This window comes from Crocuta crocuta, unplaced genomic scaffold (genome assembly GCF_008692635.1).
Source record: "Crocuta crocuta isolate KB4526 unplaced genomic scaffold, BGI_CrCroc_1.0 scaffold180, whole genome shotgun sequence".
NCBI classification, from domain to species: domain Eukaryota; kingdom Metazoa; phylum Chordata; class Mammalia; order Carnivora; family Hyaenidae; genus Crocuta; species Crocuta crocuta.
This window is the reverse complement of record NW_027527549.1, coordinates 6215291-6238197: the sequence shown is the minus strand read 5'-3', so window position 1 is coordinate 6238197 and position 22907 is coordinate 6215291. Positions and strand designations below refer to the sequence as shown.

At 42.7% G+C, this 22907-nt stretch overlaps 2 protein-coding genes across 3 annotated transcripts in view; one reads left to right on the top strand and one right to left on the bottom strand.

Moving 5' to 3' along the window:
• Positions 1-22907, bottom strand: part of LOC144234326 (uncharacterized) — an 80851-nt gene that overhangs the window by 57234 nt on the left and 710 nt on the right. The window contains exon 2 of one of the 2 annotated variants that reach the window (XM_077767609.1): positions 13635-13744. In XM_077767609.1, coding sequence (XP_077623735.1) covers positions 13635-13744 — 110 coding nt within the window. The remainder of the gene's footprint in view (positions 1-13634; positions 13745-22907) is intronic. The other variant, XM_077767617.1, reaches the window with a different exon arrangement.
• Positions 22532-22907, top strand: part of NOTCH2 (notch receptor 2) — a 164965-nt gene continuing 164589 nt past the window's right edge. The window contains exon 1 of the mRNA XM_077767584.1: positions 22532-22865. Coding sequence (XP_077623710.1) covers positions 22793-22865 — 73 coding nt within the window. The 5' untranslated portion in view covers positions 22532-22792. The remainder of the gene's footprint in view (positions 22866-22907) is intronic.

The following is a 22907-nucleotide window of genomic DNA, read 5'->3' as shown; positions in this document are numbered from 1 at the left end:
AGAAATACATTTAGAAAACCTGTTATTTATTTATTTATATTTAAATGTTTATTTATTTTTGAGAGAGAGGGGCAGAGAGAGAGGGAGACAGAAAATCCAAAGTGGGCTCTGCACTGACAACAGCGAGCTGAGCCCAATGAGAGGCTCAAACTCATGAACCATGTGATCGTGACCTGAGTTGAAGTTGGATGCTTAACCAACCCAGCTCCCCACTGCCACTTGTTTTTTAATTAAAAAAAAAAACAACAAAAACACCTCTGGGTAAATGATAGTAAAATCATATCACACACAAAAAGATTTTTTCTAAGAGAGTAGAAGGCTACATAGCCTTACCAAGTTAAAGATCAAAAAATATGAAGGCTAAGAGAAGCTGTTGTGTTTTTGTTGTTGTTGTTGGTAGTGGTGTTTTTTTGTCAGTAGAAATTGACTCTGTGGCTAGGGTACTGAATTTTAAATTATGGAAATCAGTATTATGTTGATAAACCAGAAATGTCAGAGCATATTCTACTAAGTCAAAGAGATATAAAAATTATGAAAGGAACGTGGATAATCTGATAGAGCTCTGTGTATTTTGTTGGGCTAATAAATAGAGAACAATTTAAGGTGAATAAAACCGATGGGGTCTCTCAAGCTTCTAATGTTTTCAAAATGTATTTATCTTACACTTAAAACTTATAGTAATAATACTTTAAGTTCTGATTATTTTACTTTAAAAAGGAGTAAACATTTGAGGACACAATTCTGTCCCTCTACAGCAGGAAGAACCCACCCTTTAACTGTGTGAATAAGTTAACCAGAATCATTGCTTGCTGTTCAGAGAGCAGTTGATATAACCTTCAGGTCAACTTGTGCTTTATGGTACACTAAGCTCTTGACACTTGCCTCTATAAACTGGAGACAGATTTGTTATTCGTATTACCAAATATTGACTGCAAACGTTAAAAAAGGGAACCTCCCTTATAGCATTACAGAATATTAGAGCAAAAGAGAACTGAAAGATCATCTTGAGTAAGCCACCATTTTATAGACGAGGAAACTGAAGCACAGAGTGACTTGCTGAGGTCTCACTGAGCTGGGGCACAGCCTGGCCCAGGGGTTAGTTCCCTGGACTCTCACCCAGGCTACTGTATGGACACCACAAGGCCTCTCTTGCATCACTTGGTGAATGAGAGTGTTAAGAATTGGAAAGATAAAAATGGAAGAGACATCAAGGAGCTCAAAATCTAATGGGGGGAGGAAGCATTATATTGTACTCTGTACATTGCTGCTAGAATGGTCTTTCTAAAAAGATCATTAGTCTGTCCCTGCAGTGGCTCCTCTTTGCCTGTAAGGAAAACCCTCTTGCTTGTCCTCCAACCTCTTATCTATCTGCACCTATGCTGATTTTCAAAATCAGCCATAGAGGACCAATTACTTTTCCCTAAACATGACATGCTGCTTCATCCTGCCACACCTTTGCTTGTGCTGTCCTTCCTCTGCCTGCAGAGCCCTTCTCTATTCATCCTCTAGGAGGGTTTTCTCCCTTATAACATCTCCTTATGTTACTCTCCTCCAATCTCCAATCTCACAGGTAGAATTAGCCACCCCCTTCTTTGTTTATTGTCCACTGTGTGCTGCCCATACTTCTCCCACAGCAACTGTGTTACTCTGTACCATTGATTTCTTAAAAATAAATAATGTATTTGCTATTTACATTTATGTCTTTCTCTACTCATTGAAGGTAAGCTCTTTGATGGTAGGACCATCTTCTTTGTACCTTTAGAACACAGCCCAGCATCTGGCTCATAAAAGCTCTGTTGAATGGGCTGCCCATAAGGGCCTTGCAAAGTACTATGGCAATGTAGTGCTGAGCCTGGAGGAGTCATTCCAGGACATGAAGCCTAGGTGCCAAGTCTTAGATGATCAGTACTCCATCAAGGCACAGGGCAGGGATTGGTTCATATCTGGTGGCAAGAATAGAATGCACAAAGGTACAAAGGCCTGAGAAATGATGGAAAAGATGGTACATTTGATACATGGTGTTTGTTGTTAAACTAGAAGAGTCTACAAAAGTCAGCCAGGACCTGTGTGTGAAAATCCTGGTAATCCATTCAAAGAAAGGAATTTTGATTGTATTGAAGGAAGAGCTGTGAAGGTACGTATTCCAGAGTATGAATGATTGGATTTGCCTGCCAAGAGAAAGGGCAGTGCAGCAACTGAGGAGAGGTGGCTCTAGAGAGGGTGGGACTGGCATCTCTGAGCCCCTGTATGACACTGTTGATCTGAGTGCTCGAGAACTGAGAATGGTCCTGGTGAGAAGTGAGAACGCCTGAAGCAAGGCAGTGAAGGTGGAGACAGACAATGATTGGGCAAGCACAGCAGTGTTGGAACAGTGAGTGAGGACTGGTTGAAGATGAAGAATGAGGAAAAGGGGAGAGTCAAGAATAATTTCAAGCACTTATTTTGAATGTTGAAATGGATGGCAGTGTTCTGATATGGAAAGCAGGAAGAAGAGGTTTTTGGAAAATAACATTAAGTTGAGTTTGTGACACTTGTGAGATACTTACATGAAGATACTGAGAAAGCAATTGGAATTCTGAGTCTTATATTCAGGAAAGACTCTAGTCATGAGGATATCTAGTAGATAACTTAGTCCACAGGTGAGGTTGAGATCATGTGGAGATCCTGAGAGTGAAGGAAGAAGGTCTAGGATGAGGCTTTTGGGAAAGGAGGAGAGAGAGAAGGTGATTTTAAGGACTAAATTGAAAGACCAAGAAGTAGGAACAAATCCAAAGTGGAGTCATGGAAGCCATAGGCAAAGTTTATTAACAGGGAAGAAAAAAATTAATGGTGTCAAAACCAAAGAAAGGATGAGGATAATGAAGAATGAAAAAGAGTCCTGGAAGAGCTATAATATAAGGCTGTAAACATACTCACTGGGGGCTGGAGGAAGTCCAGAATAAGCCAACATCATCACTGGGCCAGTGAATCAGAGACAATGACTCCTGTTTCCTAGTCTCATCCAGTTTATAAGCCTGAAGTTGGCTTATAGTAGGATTTATGCTAAATAGCTTCATCTATTTAGTTAGGGTTAGTGAAACTGAGGTGGTTGGGCCATCTCCACCAAGAACTTGAGAAAGAACTGAAGAGCTTTCATGTTAATTTTCTTCTTCATATGTATGAGTTGGGGGGTAGATTAAGGAGGTAGCTGATGAAAGAAGTAAAAGGAAAACATGAAAAGGAAGGGGAAATAAGTACTTGGTCTTTAAAAAGGTGATGTGCCAAACAGTAGTTCCAGAACTCTTTATTCACCTGCCTCTACCTACCCTAGGGTCTATTTATAGGAAAACTATCATAGTAATGCAATTGCCATATAATTTGTTCCAAATTCCTCAAAATTGTTTTACTAAGGGATTTAGTAAGTGTTGGGATATGAAGTGTGGTTTACAGGGTATCTTGAAATTGAGAGTACAGAAATCATAAGGAAGTGCTTAGACATTTTCAGAGCAAATTAAGAACGCTATGACATACAAGCACATCTCAGTGGACTCATGTGACCAAGGAGGGTATATATAAGCTTGGGTATTGTGGAATTCACACAGGGAGTCATATGGGGCATGATCTGTGCACTGGTCATGTACAGGAAGACCAGGTATCAGACCACACAGTTTGGAGGTTTTTAAGAGACAACCCCCTATCCCCCAAAATGAAAAAATAAACAATCCCCCCAACAACCCACAGATAGTTTGAAAAGCACTGCTTTAGATCACAACTCATTTGTAAGACTTCTTATACTTAGTTTGGGATAAGCTAGTTGACAGCTTGAGCACACAACAAAAAATTTAGATGTAAAGTGAAAGGAAATTAGAAGTCATTGTAGAAGATGCAAATTGCTGCTGGAAATGTCCAAAGTTACCTTCTAAAAAGAACTTCTAGATGAAGGCTAGTTTATTTTTTGCACTGTTTTGTTCATTACCATATCCCCAAGGTCTATAATAGTCCCTGGCACGTCGTGGGCATTAAGAGTCTCTGTTAAATATTGAATTAGTTGTTCTAACTACAGCGTACTGAAATGGACTGAGGAGGAGAAAGACTAGCATTAGAAAATGTGGCTAGGAGGGGTGCCTGGGTGGCTCAGTTGGTTAAGTGTCTGACTTCAGCTCATGTCATGATCTCACAGTTCATGGGTTCAAGCCCTGTGTCAGGCTCTGTGATGACAGCTCAGAGCCTAGAGCCTGCTTCAGATTCTGTGTCTCATTCTCTCTCTCTCTGCCCCTCCCCTGATCACGCTGTCCCTCTCTGTCTCACAAATAAATAAATGTTAAAAATTTTAAAAAGAAAAGAAAATGTGGCTAGGAGAATTTAAAGACAGTCTAAATATAGGTTGATGGGACTAATCAGCCTACTGGGCACAGGAATAAAGAAAACGCAAATCTAAGAGATATTGGGAGGATCCTCCAGTTTTTCTCATCTCAGTAGGCAGCACAGCCATCCACTAAGGTCTAATTCAAAAATCTGGGGTTATCCTTGACTCTTCCATTTGTCTTTGCCCCAGTATTCAGTCACTCTCTGAGTCTTAAATATCTTCTTTTTAAACTTTATTTATTATTTTGAGAGAGAGCAAGAGAGAGACACAGAGAGAGAGAGAATCCCAAGGAGTCTCTGCACTGTCAGAGCAGAGCTTGACTTGGGGCTCGAACCCACAAACTATGAGCTCATGACCTGAACTGAAACCAAGAGTCGATGCTTAACTGACTGAGCCACCCAGGTGCCCGCTTGAATCTCTTTTTATTTTGACTTCTCCTGTTCACACTGCTTCAGTCCAAGTTGTCCTTTTCCCAGGACATTGGCAAGAGCTTCCTCAATAGTCATCCTGTCCCAGTCTCTTCCCCATTCAACCATTCTTTCAAAATTGAAATTCTGGTGTTTTTGCTTTTTTGTTTAAAACCCTAGGATGGCTCCTGATTTACTTTCTAAGCCTATGCACTACCTAAGCTCCATGGTAGGACAGCTCCCTACAAGGCTCTATATGATAGCACCTGTCTCACACTCCAGCCTTTTGTTCTGTTCCTTACCAGGTGATCCTTAACTCTAATCAACACTAAACTACTTGCAACCCCGGCCTGTAAGTGTGTGCCTGCTGGTTTGTGCCTCTGTGCTGTTGCTTATGCTATTCCTTTTGCTGGGACCGCTTTCCACCCCTACATCTGCTTACTGCTCCCTCTGTGGCAGTTTTCTTTTACTGTTGTAACAGATTACCACAAACTCAGGGGCTTAAAAATGACAAAAATTTATTATCTTACGTTTTTAGAAATCAGAAGTCTGAGGTGAGTTCTGTGGGCCTAAAATCTCATAAGAGCTGTATACCTTCTGAAGGGTCTAGGAAAGAGTCCGTTCTTTGCTTTTTCTAGGTTCTAGAGGCTGCCCATAGATTTTGGCTGATAGCCATCTCATTCCTCTGTTCCCATTGTCACATCTTCTCTGGCTCAGACACTCCCACCTCCCTTTTATATAAGGGCACTTGTGATTACTTTGAGTCTACCTAGATAATCTGTAATCTTTCCATCTTCCCTGAATTTAATCACAAGTGCAAAGTCCCTGTCACTAAGCAAGGTAACAAAGTCACAGATTTGGGACATTGGGCGTCTTTGGGGAGCCGTTATTCTGCTTACCACAGAATCCAACTCTAGATGATTTCTTAAAGCTCAGCTCAGATATCACTTTTTCTCGGAAGCATCCTCTGCTATCCTTCCACCTAGAGCCAGTCACTCTCTATTTTGTATATACACGCTACCATCACTGCATGGATTAGCTTGTATTGCATATATTAGTTATTTGAACATGTCTACACTCTACTATTCTTTGAGCTGTTGAGGGAGCAGCTTATTTATCTTTGTACCACTAGCACCTAGCACAGTGCATGACATATAATAAATATGAGCTATGTTTATTTTGTAAAAATGAATGTGCCAGACATTGTGAGGACCTGCCCCCACTTTTACTTCCTCTTGAGTCACATGGACTTTCTAATTAACCACTCTTGATCATGCCATGCCTTTCCCATCCTCATCTCTCTGTCATGCTCTTCTTTTAACTTTTCTGTTTTACGAATCCTTATTCATTCTTTAAGGCACACATTTAAAAAACTTCCCTCTGTGATACCTTTAGTGATCTCTTCAAGACAGAATTAATTCTCCTCAGTTGGGCTGCTAATATATTTTGTAAATATCTGTATTTCATATCTCACATTGTGATTTGCTTGGTTATATACACATCTGTTCCCCCACAAGAGTGTGCAAGGGCCCTATCTTGTTCATACCAGTGCTAGGTGCATCACAAGGGTGCAATCATTTTTATTAAATTAAACTGAACATATGAACAAATGAGCATGGAGGGGATGAGCATGGAAGGCAATAGGAAGGAACCCTTGAGATGCCCTTGAGAATAGGTAAGGAGGAAGGAGGAGACTGAGAAGAGTGTTGCAAAGAGTGTTCAGAAGACTCAAGGAACCAGGCTGTGATGAAGACTGGAGTCAGAATGACTGTCTTCTAATTAAAGAGGAGAGTGTGAGCAACACACCAAATGCCACTGAGAAGCTGACCCGGGAAGTCCATGAAAAAGGCTGTTGGATTTGACCTTTAAGAGAACCTAAGGGCTTCAGGAGGCACAGCTTTAAGAGGACTCAGCCAGGGTTCTGGGTCTGTTCCTGCTTTTAGGTCAGGAGAGGAAGGATCTCCAGAAGATAAAGGAGGAAAAGGAAAACCAGATTTATTATTTGATCACCCTGCCTGAATGCCTGAGGACATGAACACCACAGCACAGCCCAAGTCAGGTTGAAAGACTTGGTTCTTTCTTTCTTTCTTTCTTTTTTTTTTTAAATGTTTTTATTTATTTCTAGGAGAGAGAGAGAGAGACAGCGTGAGCAGGGGAGGGTCAGAGAGAGAGGGAATCACAGACTCTGAAACAGGCTCCAGGCTCTGAGCTGGCAGTCAGCACAGAGCCCGATGCGGGGCTCGAACCCACGAACGCGAGATCATGACCCAAGCAGAAGCCGGATGCTCAACTACTAAGCCATCCAGGCGCCCCAAGACTTGGTTCTTTCATCTGATACAGAGGGTTCAAAGTGCTGGGAGACGCCAGTGGTTCTCAAGGAATATAGGGACCAATTTGACGCATTCCTTATAATAACCAGAGATTTTCATCTACAGGGCACAGTTTGGCAGCCTAAGGACATTTTAGAATTCAAGGCAAATGTCTAGTCTGGCTACAGACTTGAGAGGAATTTCTTTGCCATGGAGATTTTCTGGATATTGGGATTTCTCTTTACGAGGCATTCTCTGACCCAGCTGACCATTATTCTCTATGCCTCTGCCTCTCTTGAACCATGTTCTCTTGTCTTCTACCAAAACTGCCTTTTCCAGGGGCACCTGGGTGGCTCAGTCAGTTAAGCATCCAACTTTGGCTCAGGTCACGGTCTCATGGTTTGTGTTTGAGCCCCGTTTCAGGCTCTGTGCTGACAGCTTGGAGCCTGGAGCCTGCTTCAGATTCTGTCTCTCTCTCTCTCTGCCCCTCTCCCACATTCTCTCTCTCTCTGAAAAATAAATAAACATTAAAAAAAACCCTGCCTTTTCCAGCCTATGTCCTATTTGGCTAAACTTTATGGCCAGCTGTCTGTCCTGATCCAGACTAAAATTAAACTAGACAAATTCTTATGGCTGCCATCTTTCTGGATTTTTTTTTTCCACGTTGATTTCATTTAGCATTTAGTTCTGTGATCTGCTTCTGCTGTGTCTTAAATTAATTTACTCTGGTCTGACAGTTTATGCATTCTCAACAGGAGTAAGAATGGTTTTTAGGGGATGATAAACAATTTAACTTTTTAATTTATAAATTATAGATGTAAACACAGAACATAAACTGATAAAACAATGTCTTTGGTATTAAAATGTCATGGAGGAAAACAGTGCCTGACAAGGCTCCTTAGGAGGGCAAGAATGAAAAAAAAATGGTCAGAAACACCATGTTAGGTAATGAAGCTGAAATTGAAGCCATAAGAGAAACACAGGAAGAGTGCATGTTGAGGAAACAGAGGCAGTCAAGGCTGGTTACTTGACTGAGTGAATTATGGAGAAGATTCCAACCCAGCAAACAAATCTTGAGCATTTATTATGTGCCATGAGTTCTGTGAAACCCTTTCACATTTGGTAGCAGAAACCTTCTCCTTATTTGAGTCTCAGTGAAGGTGTTTCTTGCAGGAACAACAGCAACATTTTCTTTTCTTTTAAATATTTTTTTTAAATATTTTTTTTATTTATTTCTAGGAGAGAGAGAGAGAGAGAGACAGCGTGAGCAGGGGAGGGTCAGAGAGAGAGGGAGATACAGACTCTGAAATAGGCTCCAGGCTCTGAGCTGGCAGTCAGCACAGAGCCCGATGCGGGGCTTGAACCCATGAACCGCGAGATCATGACCTAAGCGAAAGTCGGACGCTTAACCGACTAAGCCACCCAGGCACCCCCAACAGCAACATTTTCTATTGAGACAGTAGTCCACCGACCTGCCCTCTGCTTCATATCTTTTATGCTAATCACACACTTGGAGGTAACTCCTCATTCACATTTTGCAACATAAGAAAATGAAAAACACAGCGCGGCTTGTGTTTGTAGAAGCTCCTTTCATGGCAGCCTTTCAACGGGTTGGGCAATTTAAAAGATGCAATTGTAATCATGACTAACTCATTAAGATGCTTGAGGGAAATCTGAACATCCTTAACCTACTTTTGAAAAGAGGCAAGGAAAATACAGGACTGGGAATAATCCAAGGAAAACAATTTCAAGTCTTTGAACAATAGACAGATTCTAGACCCTCCTTAGCTGGGCTTGAAGTAGGCTAGGACACAAAACGAAATGCTACTTAAAGGAAGCCCAGCAAGCATTTGTGTCTACTTGCTCTTCTAGAGTATGACCTTTCCTCAGTTGGTTGTTTTGGCTCTGAAAATACTCTTCTTTGTTCTCTCATACAATTCAGTAGGAATTTACCACCAAGTCTTTTCATTTTATCTTAGTCAGATACTTGTGCTGTGTATTCATCTCCTGTACTTGACTCCTGAGTTTTCCTTCTCTCCTGCTTTCCTTCTCTTATCATGAGTGCTGAAGCAGGGATGACGTCGTTGGGGTGGAAAGCTGACGGGGTAAGATGGATGAGCCAGTGTCCACTTAGAATCTAGAGCCAACTCTTGGCAGCTTATCCATGGTAAATCTTGTTTTCAGCTTCTTGTTGACTTTATCACCCACTTTGTGTGCTTAGCTCTCTGATGGATGTTATCATCAGCTCTGTTTATTCGCAATGCCAAGAGCACCAGTTGAGCAGGGAAAAATTCAGGAAAACCTACTCTTCAAGTGTCAAGTTGACCAGCAAAAAAGAAACATCATTGTTTTGTTGAATTTGGCATTGTTTTAAAAATGAACAATCATTTATATTTTGTCAAATTACATGTGCCCGTAGTCACGGCCTTATTCCTCCTTTCTGGTTATACTTTCGACTCCAGAGGGAAAAGTAGAAAGGAAGGGAAGATTTTTAAAACGCAGCTTTGAGTGGGACTCTTGACCAAGGTAAATGTGTGACTTTAGGGGATAGGGAAGCATGTCTGCTTAGGTGCTTGCAACTGAAAGAGACCATTGACGATAAGGAAAATAGAAGCAAGGGACACTGGTGGGTAAGGTAATTAGACAGCTTTTCTAGAACTGGGTCATTTTCACATCATAGCTTGTAAGTTCTTGGAACATCTAACATACTCATTCAAACAATTCTTTCAATATGGTACATATTTGTAGGCTGCCTTAGAAATCAGGACGCCCTGAACTTAATCCCTATGGTGACATTGACTGACTCTATAACTTGCAGCCTTTTCATTTCTCCAAGATGGCATGAATAATGAAAAACATAGAGGCTTTGGAATTATTACAACATGGAACCATCTGCCCATACCATTTATTAGCTTGTTGACCTTGGCTAAGTTGTTTAACTTCTTTGAGCCTCAGTACTTGTATTTGCATGGCTTAAAAGTTTGTTGTTGTTGTTTTTTTTTTTTAATTTGAGTGTAGTCAACATGCAATGTTACATCTTTATTTGTTAAATGGAGATAAAGACATCTACCTTGCAGGAATGCTACGAGGATCTAATGGATAATGTATCTGAAATACCTAGCAAGTGGTAGTCACTCATAGGGATATCTGCACCCAGAGATGGGAAAAGGCTAGGTGACAAAGGGCCTGGGGGTTCTGAGCTCATTAGATGCTTCCTTAACATTATGGTATCATGAGAGAATGGAAAGAATGCAGGCTGGTCACTTAGAAATCCATGCCTGTTTTTTTTCTGGTTACCACAGCAATCAGAATATACAGGGGAAAGGTGAAGAGGGAGGGAGGGAGGAAGAGAGGGAGGAGGGTGTGAGAGAGTGAGAACAAGAGAAGAATGGAAAGGATCTATTCTTCCAAATGCAGACTCTCCAGCAACCTTCAGCAGTAGGCCAGGAAGGAAAGGTAAATGGCTGCCTGCTGGTGGTATGCCCACCAAGCCAAACAACCAAAGTGATTCCTGCTCAGTCTCCACAGATGTTGGTCCTTAGCTTTGGATAAGTCCTTTGGGACTGATTCTGCCAAAAGCAAGAGAGGCAGCTGCTTAACTGCCCAGTCCATGGAGCTGACTAACTGGTATGTCATCAAAGAAAGAGAGAGTCATGGAAAATAAAAGCCTGTGGTTCAACCTCTCAGAGAGTCAGGTGGCTGTGGGGTGGCACGTTTGACTCTTGCTGATTAACAAAGTTTGTCTTTATGTCCGCCTCCTCTTTGCCTGCCTACCCACTGGGTGGTGGCTGGGTAGGCCGGGAGTGCCTACCTAAATCGCTAATCAAAATAATCACTGAGTGTGGGCCACGTACCCAACATTCATTAACACGTCTATATTGAATGTTTCATATGAGAATGACAAAAATAATAAACAGACTTTGACCACGCACTCCAGAAGGTCCCAGTATCACAGTCATATGTTGCATTAATTGTTAAAAGGTATTTATCCTATGCAGAAACCAATGGTAGACGGACTCAGGGAAAGGCACAGCAAATCTGAAAAAGCCTTCACAGAGGAGATGACATTTGACCTAGGCCTTGAGCTAAGATTCCACAGATCAAGGGGAAGATAGGGTGGAGGAGGGAAGGCAGTAAAGATATCCAAGGCAAAGGAAAGTGCATGTGTAGAGGTGAAAAGCACATGAGCACACAGCGTATCTGGAGACTGACTGGCCTATGGTTTGATGTTCTTGAAACACTGGCTGTGTAACACAGGGGCAGATAGAGCAGGTAAATGTGGCCCAAATGCTAAGAGTTTTCTGTGTCAGCCTATGGAGTCTGATTCTAGCTACTATATGGAATGGGAGCCACTGGTGGGTTTTAAGTACAGAGCGCTGGGGTTATCCTTACATTTTGGACAGTCTTGTGGGATGCAGTGTAGTGAATGTATAAAGGAAGGTGAGACTGAAAGTTGGGCAACCGTTAAGAAAATCATCAATTGTGTCAGATGCTGAAAATGGTGAAGGATTTGGCAGTTGAAGGTCTCAGGTGACATCCAAAAGTAATTCCACTTATAAATTCCATTTAAGCGGAAACCATGTTACTAAGCCAGTGGTTCTCAAAGTGTGGTCTCCAGACCAGAGGCATCAGTATCACCTGGGAACTTGCTGGAAATGCAGATTACCCAGGCTCATCCCATACCCCACCTCAAAACTCTGGGAGCGGAGCACCACAATTTGTATTTTCACATGCCCTCTGGGTGATTCTGATGCATGCCAAAGTTTGAGAACTACTGGCCTGAACAAATCTTTCTCCATCTCTGCTCTAAGCAGTCCTCACCAGGAGCCAACTCTCCCAATAACTGAGCTGAAGCCCTAAATACTTGTCAACATCATGGTTTCTCAGCCCTTTGCATACACCATTCCCTCTGTCAGTGGTAAGCTCTCCCAACTCTCTCTCTCTCTCTCTCTCTCTGAATATATGCATAGATAGTCTCTACCTGGCAATATTGAATGCACTGTTCAAGGCCTAACTCAAAAGCCACTTTCCTAGGAAGTCTTTCCAATTTCCTCCAGGAAGCTCTTCTATGGATCCTGCTGCACATATTTCTACAATGGCATTTATTTTATTGTGTTATTTTGTTTGGTTTACTGTCTTCCCCACTAGCTAGAAGCTCTTGGGAAGAAGGGACAGCCTTGTTCATCTCTATTTCTCCATTGTTTTCACATAGGAGATGCTCAATAAATGTAGAAACAGAAAGCTATAATGGGTTGAGGAAGTAAGAGCAGCAAGGGAGAAACTACTCTTTTAAGAGGTTTATGAGTGAAAGGAAAGAGAAATGTGTCTGAGCCAACAATAGAAAGTAATTGTGTGTGTGCACATGCATGTGCATTAAGGCCAGAAGAAAATTGTTGGCTAAGGAGATTAAGCCAGTAGAGGGGAAGAAATGAGTGACAGTGACGGTGGGGGCAGATGGATACTGAATGGTGAGATGGTCTTGGAAAAGTCAGAAGGGGATGAAATCAATGGCGAATGAAGAAGGAGTAGCACTGGAAGACAGGAAAGACGTTTCTCTGAGATATAGGGCAGGAAGGAAAGGTGGGAACATAAAAGCTAAGTGGTGAGGTTAAGGGAGAGAGGTTGGGGGGAGTTCTTTGATGGTCTGCCAGTATAGAAACTGGGGAAGGCTAGGGACAGTTTTACAGGGGAGGGGATATTTGAGCTAAGAGATGTCTTTATTGAAGTGGGAAGTGAGGCCTTTTGCTGGGGAGGAAACAGGGAACAGAAAGAGGGAAAGAGGCCAGAGGAGAGTGGTAAAGGTCTGCACATGTCTTAGAGGTGGGGGGTGGGGTAGTGAGGTTAGAGAGCAGCAGTGTGGGGGAGGGGTATTTGGTGCTGGTCTGTTACAGCTGCCAAAGGCCCCGCGCATTCACTCCACTATCTTTGACAATGGAAGCGGTGTGGGTGGACTGTCTGCGGGAGCTATCTCTGCAGAAAGCATTTGAGTTCTACGTTTCATCAATGCTGGAATATAATGCAGACGATGACAATATTACATATGACAACTATGTAGCAACACAGGAAAAGATCTATGATCTATATGAATTAGCTGAGAAGGCAGGCTAAAACCTGTATGTATGTCATGATCACAACTATTTGAAAGGTGCATAGGAAGGAACACCTGAATAAAATCTACCAAAACGTTATTGGCAATGGTATTATAGGGGGTTTTCCTTTAATTTTTAAATATGTGTATATTTAGGGGCACCTGGGTGGCTCAGACGGGTAAGCATCTGGCTTCAGCTCAGGTCATGATCTTACAATTCATGGGTTCGAGCCCCGCATCGGGCTCTGTGCTGACAGCTCAGAGCCTGGAGCCTGCTTTGGATTCTGTGTCTCCCTCTCTCTGCCCCTCCCCTACTCGCACTCTGTCTCTTAAAAATAAACATTAAAAATTTTTTTAAAGTATGTATATATTTATATAAAAGTATGGAAATAAATAGAATTGGTTCTTTCCCTACTGCCTTTGTCTTTTATTTGGTACGTTTAGAAGAGAGAATTTAGAAATAAAAAAAGTAGTGTGGAACCAACCTGTAGAATTATCTGAGCTTCTCTCCTCTGAGTGGCAGGGGCAGGGAAATGAGGTCCTTGAGTCGTCCCATGGTTGGAAGAGGCTGGCAAGTGAGAGATTGGGCATCCTGCTGTAGGAGCACAAAGGAGGGATGTGATCAAGCCCTTGTTTCAGTGAACTTGGGAGGCCAGGCTTACAATAAACAATTAGTGGACAACTACTCCATGCTCAGGCAAGTAGTCTAAACAATGGGTGGAGCCAAAGGGCTGTGCCCTCAGAGACCTGCGGACTGGCAGACGGAATTCGCAGAAGTCACATATGGCACTGGAGGTGGTCAGGTGGACCTGGGCTGTGCCACTGCTTAGCAGCTGCGTGCCCTTGGTCAACTTCTGGGTTTCATTTTCTGCCTGTGAAATGGGAATAATAATACGTACTCATGAGTTGGTTGGGCCATTACAAATGATAGAGCAGGCGAAGTGCTTAATATAGTGCCCAACACACGGTAGGCGCTCCACTAATATTTCTTGCCATTATCATTATTAATGTGACTAATGTTATTATCATCCATAAATATTTATGATAGAGAAAACTGATTTGCATCGGGGAAGCTTTTAATTCTTTGGAGGGAATTCAGAGAAGTGTCCTCAGGGTGGTTGTCTGTCACCAATAGAGCAAAGCTCTGGGTTTACTCCAGGCCTTCAGGAGGGAAGAGGGAAATGTGCAAGGAGGAACTCCATGTTGGTTCTTCTTTTGCTCGTGTCTGTTCTACTTCCCCCCTTCTAAACAGGTGCATATTACTCCAGAGCACCCTTTCACCTTCCTCTCCCACTCTTCTGTTTTTCTTCTTTTCAAATCTTCGTACTTCCCTTTTCTCCTCAAAACCCTGTGCAGAGGACGTGTAAGGAACTATACCACTTTCTGCGTGTTCCAAGTTTGCTGTTTGAAACTTGAAGGGTCTCCCCGTTGCAGCACTTGGTGTTTACATAAGCCAGTCTGTGTTCCTGCTGCCCATTCCTCCACTTAAAAAAGTTCTACACCCCCAACTGCTGTTTTTCGTACATACTTTTAAACAATAGTCATCTGCAGACAGGCAGTATTCCAGACCATAAGAGTTCAATTAAGGAAGGTTCTTTTGAGGTAACCATATCTTGCAAAAGAAGCCAACAGAGGTGTGAACTGTCCACAGGGCCCTTCTAGGCAATGAGGTGTATTTTCCCAGACTCAGATGTAAATCTTAATGTGGGAACCATTCTGTCTTGCTAGCATCTGTTCTTCTTTTCTTGCTTAGACTTTTAGTAAGTAGGATAAAAGGGGAAAAGTCAAAGTTTTGAAAGAAAAGTGCTTAGACCAGGCGTCGAGCCAGAGAGCAGAGTAGTCCTATTTCACTATTCTTCGCAAAAATCAGAATGATTAAAAACCAAGTTGGTATCCAGATCAAGTACAACCACCCCTCACCTTCTGAATTCCAATTTTACGTTCCACCCCACATTCATGAGTAATAATGATGTACTTTCAGCTTTGTTCGAAACCCTATTTGTATATTTTACAAGGTCATTACCTTCAGCAATAGATACCTGCTCTGAGCCCAGCAATTACCACCTCTGTCTCTGCACACATTAGCACACATACACACCACTGATTTGTACTTTCCCATAAAATTACTCTTTCCCTTTTTAATTAGAATGTTTTCAGAAGCGAACCCTATCGTTAAGGCCATGTACGCTTCCATTATAAATACCTGTTGCCAGCTATTAATTATCTCCTGATGAATTACTTTAGATTTTTTTATGTTCACTTTTAAAAGTGAGATTTCTATTCCTTACTTGTGATGCCCCCATCTGCATACTTAGTTAACCGCTTTGAATTCCACAAAATAAAGAAACGCTCCCTTTTATTCTGCTTCAGGAGAGTTCGATGCGATCTGTACTCAGAATGAAGATTTTTTTTCAGACTTTAAGGTGGAAAATTTCTGTATGTCTGGACCTCACTGCTCAAGAATTTCTTGGCTAATTGTGAGGGAAGGACATAAGAATGTTGGGTAGAAACAATTGAATTATCTCTGGGAACAAACACCTTAACATTTCATAAATATCTATGGTTGCATAACCATTTTAGTGACTGAAGCACTGCGAGTCATCCAACAATACTGTGGTTTGATAATTACACAGTTGTAGATTTTTGCTGCTTTTGAACTTGGGGAGATGTACTGGTGCATACAGGTCAATCCTTATTTTGTGTCATTATATATAAAATGCATACATCCACTTAATAATTGAACTATAATATCTCCTAGCATAGGGCACTTAAAAGAAAATTTTAAGTTAAGTAATGCTACAGTGAGCATTCCTGTACTAGCTTACCTGCTTATCTCATGGACAGGAGAGAATTTGGGATTCCTAGTTAAGGAACCATTCATCCTGTAGTACAAACACACAAACAGTTCATTATACAAGGACAATCTTTTTTTTTTTTTTAACGTTTATTTACTTTTTAGACAGAGAGAGACAGAGTATGAGCTGGGGAGGGTCAGAGAGAGAGAGGGAGACACAGAATCTGAAACAGGCTCCAGGCTCTGAGTTGTCAGCAGAGACTGATGCGGGTCTTGAATCCACAGACCGCAAGATCATGACCTGAGCCGAAGTTGGATGCTTAACCAACTGAGCCACTCAGGTGCCCCTATACAAGGACAATCTTAAAATTTCCTCTTCTTGACATAAGTTAAAAATTTTTAATTTTTATTTATTTTTGAGAGAGAGAGAGACAAAGTGTAAGCAAGGGAGGGGCAGAGAGAGAGGGAGACACAGAGTCTGAAGCAGGCTCCAGGCTCTGAGCTGTCAGCATAGGGCTCAATGTGGGGCTCGGACTCAGGGGTCATGAGCTCATGACCTGAGTTGAAGTCGGACACTTAACCGACTGAGCCATCCTGGAGCCCCTTGACATCAATTAAATTGAGACACTCACATTCCTAAAAGGGTAAAAATATGTCAAGAAGCTCAGATTACAGTTTCTTATATTATTTATACCCTTAATCAGAGCAGAGACAGTTGAAGTTTCTGATTGGCTCCTAATTCTCAGAGCTCGTTTGAATCTTGAGATTAGCTCCTACCTTCTGGAACTTGTCCTGTTTGACTGAACCTGGTGGACCTCTCAGAATGTAGGACTTCAGGGGTACCTGGGTGGCTCAGTCGGTTAAGCATCCAACTTCAGCTCAGGTCATGATCTCACTGTTCGTGGTTTAGAGCCCTGCATCGGGCTCTACGCTGACAGCTAGCTCAGAGCCTGGAGCCTGCTTCTGATTCTGTGTCTCCCTCTCTCTCTGACCCTCCCCTGCTCACGCTGCCTCTCTCTCTCTCTCTCAGAAATAAATAAAACATTAAAAAAAAGAAGAATGTAGGACTTTATTGTGCACTTACTCCATGCTCTCTGCAAGACAAGAACCAACTACTGTGGGGTTTACAAACAAGAATAAGAGACACTTCCTGTGCTCACACTGTTTACAGTCCAGCTGTATAGGCCACCTCAGTTCATTCATATCTTGTAGGCTGGGGACAGGATGAAATGAAAGTGGCCTTAGAATGAATCACAATGCTCTCTACTTTCCCACAGCTCCACACTTTACCTCTGCTGTAGTTACGTTGTTTGTGGGTTGGCCTTCCTCAATGCACTGTAATGTCCAGAGAACAGGGGCTGTGTCTGATGCCTGTCTGTATTGCCACAGAGCCAAGGATATGCTTTGCAGAGGGGAGGCTCTCAAAAGATGTGTTTAAACCAAAGAATGTATTCGCTTGCTTAAGCTTCTTAATTACAGTGAGTTAGCTCGTTTTGTCCCAATATGGTGGACTTCACCAATATGATCAAGCTGCTGGCTCTCTGCCCAGAGGTACCCACACTAAAGATTGTTTAGAGTGTGCTTTATAACTGTTGTTATGTTTTAGGAAGAGACAGAAGAATGATACTGAAGAAGAAGTCAGGAATAGGGGTTTTTGTCTCAGTTGTCATTAATTACTTACTTGACTTCAGGCAAGGCACTTAAACTCTATCTCAGTTTCTTCATCTATGAAATGGGGGATAATAATGATTGGTTTGGCTGTTTCCCATGGCTACTTTGTGACTCAAATAAGATAATATACTTAAAAGTGTTCTGGAAAGCCTAAAGCACTGCACAAATGCAAGGTATTATTTTGCAAAGAAATCTTCCTCTTAATTCTTGCTTCCACACACATTTTATCACACATCTCTGGGTTCCTGGGTTATGTGGGAAGATGTGTGGAGTACATGTGTGGAGTAGTTCAACCTAGGCTTTAGGCTTGATAAGTACCCCCAGAATCTCGTCCTCAACGTCTATAGTATTTAACCGATTCAGCATATGTTTCTCTAAAAGACCTAGACAATTAGGCATCTCTCTCCAATTCATATAGATATATATGCCCCTCATTTAGCATTTATTCAAAGCATATACTATGTACACTTTATGTGTGCTACTGTGCTAGGAACTGGGGCAAAATGGACAATATAAGATCTCTGTCTTTGAGGGGTTTGGTAGCCTCTTGGATCTGAGAGAACAGACCTAAGAACAAGTGCCTAATTCTGCATTTCTTCTAGGAGGCAATTTTTACTTGAGTTTTAATTAGCAAAGACATTTATGCATATTTTTAGTTTTGACCAAAAGGAAAACTAGTGCTGACCCTTATTCATGTTTTTCTATTGCTAATGGTCTATAGATTTTAATTGAGCCCCAGAGTCTGAGGTTTTTTGTTTGCTTGTTTGTTTCAGATGAAAGTTTGTGGGATCCCATTTTTCTTTGATTCAGTGAAGTTGTGAAACTTTAAGAAACAGCAATGGCTCATTAGTTATGGGATCACCTGAATATTTTCCTGCTAACGTCTCCTATCAAGTAGGATTTGCTTTGACTAGAAGCACTGTCCTAGGGAAGGCCATTCCCAAGTCCAGCTGAGTAATCAAACTGTTGAGTACACTGGGGGCTGACATCTCCAGGTGGATTCTGGCATTTCATATTCTCGTCTGCTACTTGAGTTTTGAGACAGCATCCCATGACCCCTGGTTCCCGACAGGGATTAGGGAAATGGTCACCTAACTGCACACGGTAGAATTTAGTCTTAGCTTTGGAGGTAGGGCAACAGGAGAAAGTGTACTTCAGTGTAATTCCATCCTGCTAATCAGTTTGGGTCCTAGAGCAATCAGCAGCCACAGGGCCACCACACCTGAACGTAGCTTTCCCATTTCAGCTACATTGAGCTCTTGCCTGTTAATCTACTCTATGAAACCTCCTTTTCCTTCTCTTATATTTCCTATATGTGGGAAAAGCCCATCATGCTTCAAGAAACTGTGCTCATTGCTGATTCCTTGGCCTACATTTCCTCTCTCATCTAAACCATTACTAGTATAGGGAGCCCATCTTTTCTGCCTCTCCACAGCTCCTGCCCAAGTTCTTATCTTCCCACTTTAGAGAACAGGCCCAGGTCTTTATTGTTTGCCTGCCTCTATACCTGTTCCCTACATCTGAAATGTAGCCTTATACTTCTAAACATGAGAACTCTTTTCTTCTTTACCTGGTTAATCTTCAGTTCTTCGTCCAGCAGTTGAGGTCTTCCCAGAAACCATCCCTGCCCACTCCTAGGCTGGGACAGGACTCATTGTCCTTCTCTGTGAACCCACAACATTCTACGTGTCATGCTGGATCTTTATTGTTGGTTACTTATCTGTCTTTGTCCCTCAGCTACTCACACAGGATCTGGCCCATGTATCATCAAAATGATACACGATGGGTTGGACTGACTTGTTCTCCTCTCTGTCTTTGCCACCTCCAGCCTTTCCCTTGATTTTCAGCTCCCATTTTGTTTTGTTTTGTTTTGACTACTTTATATCCATAGCTTCCTTCAAAACATGTCTTTTATAACACCTCTTTGGTAATATCCTTCTCCTACTTTCATTCCTAACATTTATTCTTTATTCCTTTTGTCCTTATGGGAATGTGTGCAATAAGTCTAAAATTACAACAAATCCAACAAAAGTTATATGTGAGCATAATAGTTACTTTCCATAAAACAGTCACCTTGGGGTGCCTGGGTGGCTCGGTTGGGTAAGCAGCCAACTTCAGCTCAGCTCAGGTCATGATCTCACAATTCGAGCCCCACCTCAGGCTCTGTGCTGACAGCTCAGGGCCTACTTCGGATTCTGTGTCTCCCTCTCTCTCTGCCCCTCCTTGTGCTGTCTCTCTGTGTCTCTCAAAAATTGAATAAGCATTAAAAAAAAAAAACAGTCGCCTTGGGAAACTGCATACCTATTTTAATAATGTCATAGCCTCAGTCATTTACAGAGCTGCTCTTTGGGGATGAGTACCTTCACATTTTTCTGAATATATTTTAATAGTGACAAATCTAGTCTTTGCAGGTGATGTTTAAAATTTCTATAGAGCCAAGTCACCATGAACTATATTTAGCGAGTAGAGAATGCCCTAGCTATGGGTCAACAAGTAAAAGTTGTGTTATTTTCTTTCTCTGAACATATTCGCACAAGGGAAATTCCAAAGCTATTTTGACTAATTACGTTATTTTTGAAAAGAATTTCTAGCATCCCAAGGTGACTACTTCCAATAACAGTGCTTGCAAATCTATTATAAAGGGCTTATTCAAATCCAGGCTATAATAACACTGACTTGCACTTGTTTAGTGTTGTTTTACATTCTAGTTCAACATCTATTATGTGATAGACACTGGGAATGACTTAGGCTAGGGTCTTTGCCCATAAGGACCTCTTAATTAGTTGAGAAAACAGAAATACCAGCAGTCCTGTGTAAAAAATAGACATTGCCTTAAGATAAGGAAGCAGTACAGTGGAGAGACTGTCCGTGAGGGGTAAGAATTTGTTACAGTGTCAGCAAAGCCTTCTCAGGACTGAAGGATTAATGATGATTAGAACTTCACTAAGAGAAGGAGGGACGGGGTGACAGGAGTCCTTCCAGGCCCAGGGAACAGAAGGTACAGAGACTGAAACAAGAAGATATGTTTGGGGGACTCTCAAGTCACTCAGTACTGTTATTGTGTAAAGTTCACAATGGGGGCAGACAGGACGGGAGATGAGGCCCAATGAAGTCAAGGCCTTATATTTACTGCTTGTAAAATTTTGGTGTTTATCCTGTAAGGTACAGGGAGATGCCCCGTGGGTAGGATTCTCCTTCCCAATAGGATCCTAAACTCCCCCATCCAATGAGTCACATTGTTGCACACACCCTCCCCCCACTCGTGTTCCCCCCCAAGATTATCTCAGATCCATCTCTTCCTTTCTCTTCTGCCATTTACCTCATTGGTTGCCGCCTCCATCACCCCAGGCCTGGAATGTTTCACAAATTCCTGACTAGCCCTTGGACTCCAGTTCATCTTTTGCTCCTGACAATCAACTTTGCACAGGATTATCAGAGCAACTCTTCTTTCCATCAGGTCTCACTCCTGTTCAAAAGCCATCAACGGTTTTCTATGCTCGAGGGATGACTGCTCTTCCCCCTTTTCAGCTTGTCCTTCAAGATCTTACTAATCTGGTCCCAGCTCCCTTTTCCTGCTGGACTCCTGTAAATGCAAATAGTGTCAGAACTCATCTTATTCCCTTATCTGTACCTTTACGTTTATGGTGGCTTGTCCTCTGGGATGCTACAACCACACCAACCCTTCTGTTCGTTTTCAGCTCTTTTCTTACAGATAGTAAGCTCATATGTACCCATGTTTGATCACATCCCCCACTTTCCTGCTCTGGAATTAACCACCATTCTGGTTATATTCTATTCTCTCTCTCTCTCTCTATATATAAATAATATATATATAATATTCTATTACCTGTATATATAACATATAATATTCTATTATATATAATATATATTCTATCATATATTCTATATAACATTCTATCATATATAATATATATCANGATGTGTTATAGTCCATTATATGTATAGTATAGTATACTATATAGTATACTTTATAATATAGTATAATATTTATAGCATATATAGTGTGGTATGCATCTATAAATAATAGATGCTATAAGTTTGAAAACCATTAAATATACATGAAAGATATACTTTATATCTCCTCTTGCACTGAGCTTTTCACTGTCATTTTATTCTTGATTTATCCCTACTAACATATATGAATATCGTCTCTTCGCTTGTACTCCTTTCCACTTTATAAATATACCATACATTATTCATCTATGGGCGGGATTTAGGTGGCTTCCAATTTTTGGCCTTTACAATGTTACAGTGAATGTCTTTAGCCAAACCTTCCCCGATTCCTGCAGAATTCTCCCCAAAAGCAGTTTGTGCATCCGTGTCTGTAGGATGGTCCCATTGTGCCGAGCACACTGCTGCGCCAAGTATGGCGGTGAGGAGGTATCTGCTGACTGACGGAATGAATGAATGAATGGTGCGGCACAACTCAGCTGGTGGCCACGTTCCATTCAATGGCCTTTGGCGCTTCAGCCCCCATTTCCTTGACAGCGCTGGTCCTTGTCTACCGCATTCCTCCAGCCAGCCGAGAGTGTGGGTGTGCGTGCGGGCGTATGGGGGCGATACCTCTCTCACTGGGGAAGGCACGTCCCTCCCAGCAAGTTCACGATCTCGGCAACCCTAGCGTCTGAAGTTCAGGGTCCTATCACCCACCTCCTGCAGCAGAGGCCCGGCCTAGGGGAGGCAGTCCAGCGACTAGTGAGTTAACGCGGGTCCAGACCCGATACGGGTCGGGGAAGGCTGGAGGGGCCGTCGGAGGACTCGTAGTAGATCCCTCCGCGCGCAACTCGGGCCGGCGCTTCTTCCTGCGGGAAACCCCTGGGTGCCGAAGGCGGCGGGGCCTCGCCGCGGCGACAGGGGGCGGGGTTTGCGGCGGGAGGAGGCGGCCGAGGCGGAAGGACACACGAGGCTGCTTCTCTGCACAGCGAGAAAGTTTCAGCCAAACTTCGGGCGGCGGCTGAGGCGGCGGCTCCGGAGCGGCAGCCTTGGGGTGCAGGGAGTGGAGGCGTTTACGCCTGAGCTTCGGGGCGCAGCGCGAGGCTGTGAGCCGCAGAAGCAGGAGCAGGAGGGGAGAGAGAGTGGGGGGGAACCTCGGTGGGGACCCCCTCCCCATGTGGATCTGCGCAGGCGGCGGCGGCGGCGGAGGAGGCGACCGAGAAGATGCCCGCCCTGCTCCGCGTTCCCTTGTGGGCGCTGCTGGCGCTCTGGTTGTGCCGGGCGGCCCCCGCGCGTGGTGAGTATCGGGGCGGAGGGGTGGGGTCCTTTGCGCCGGGTC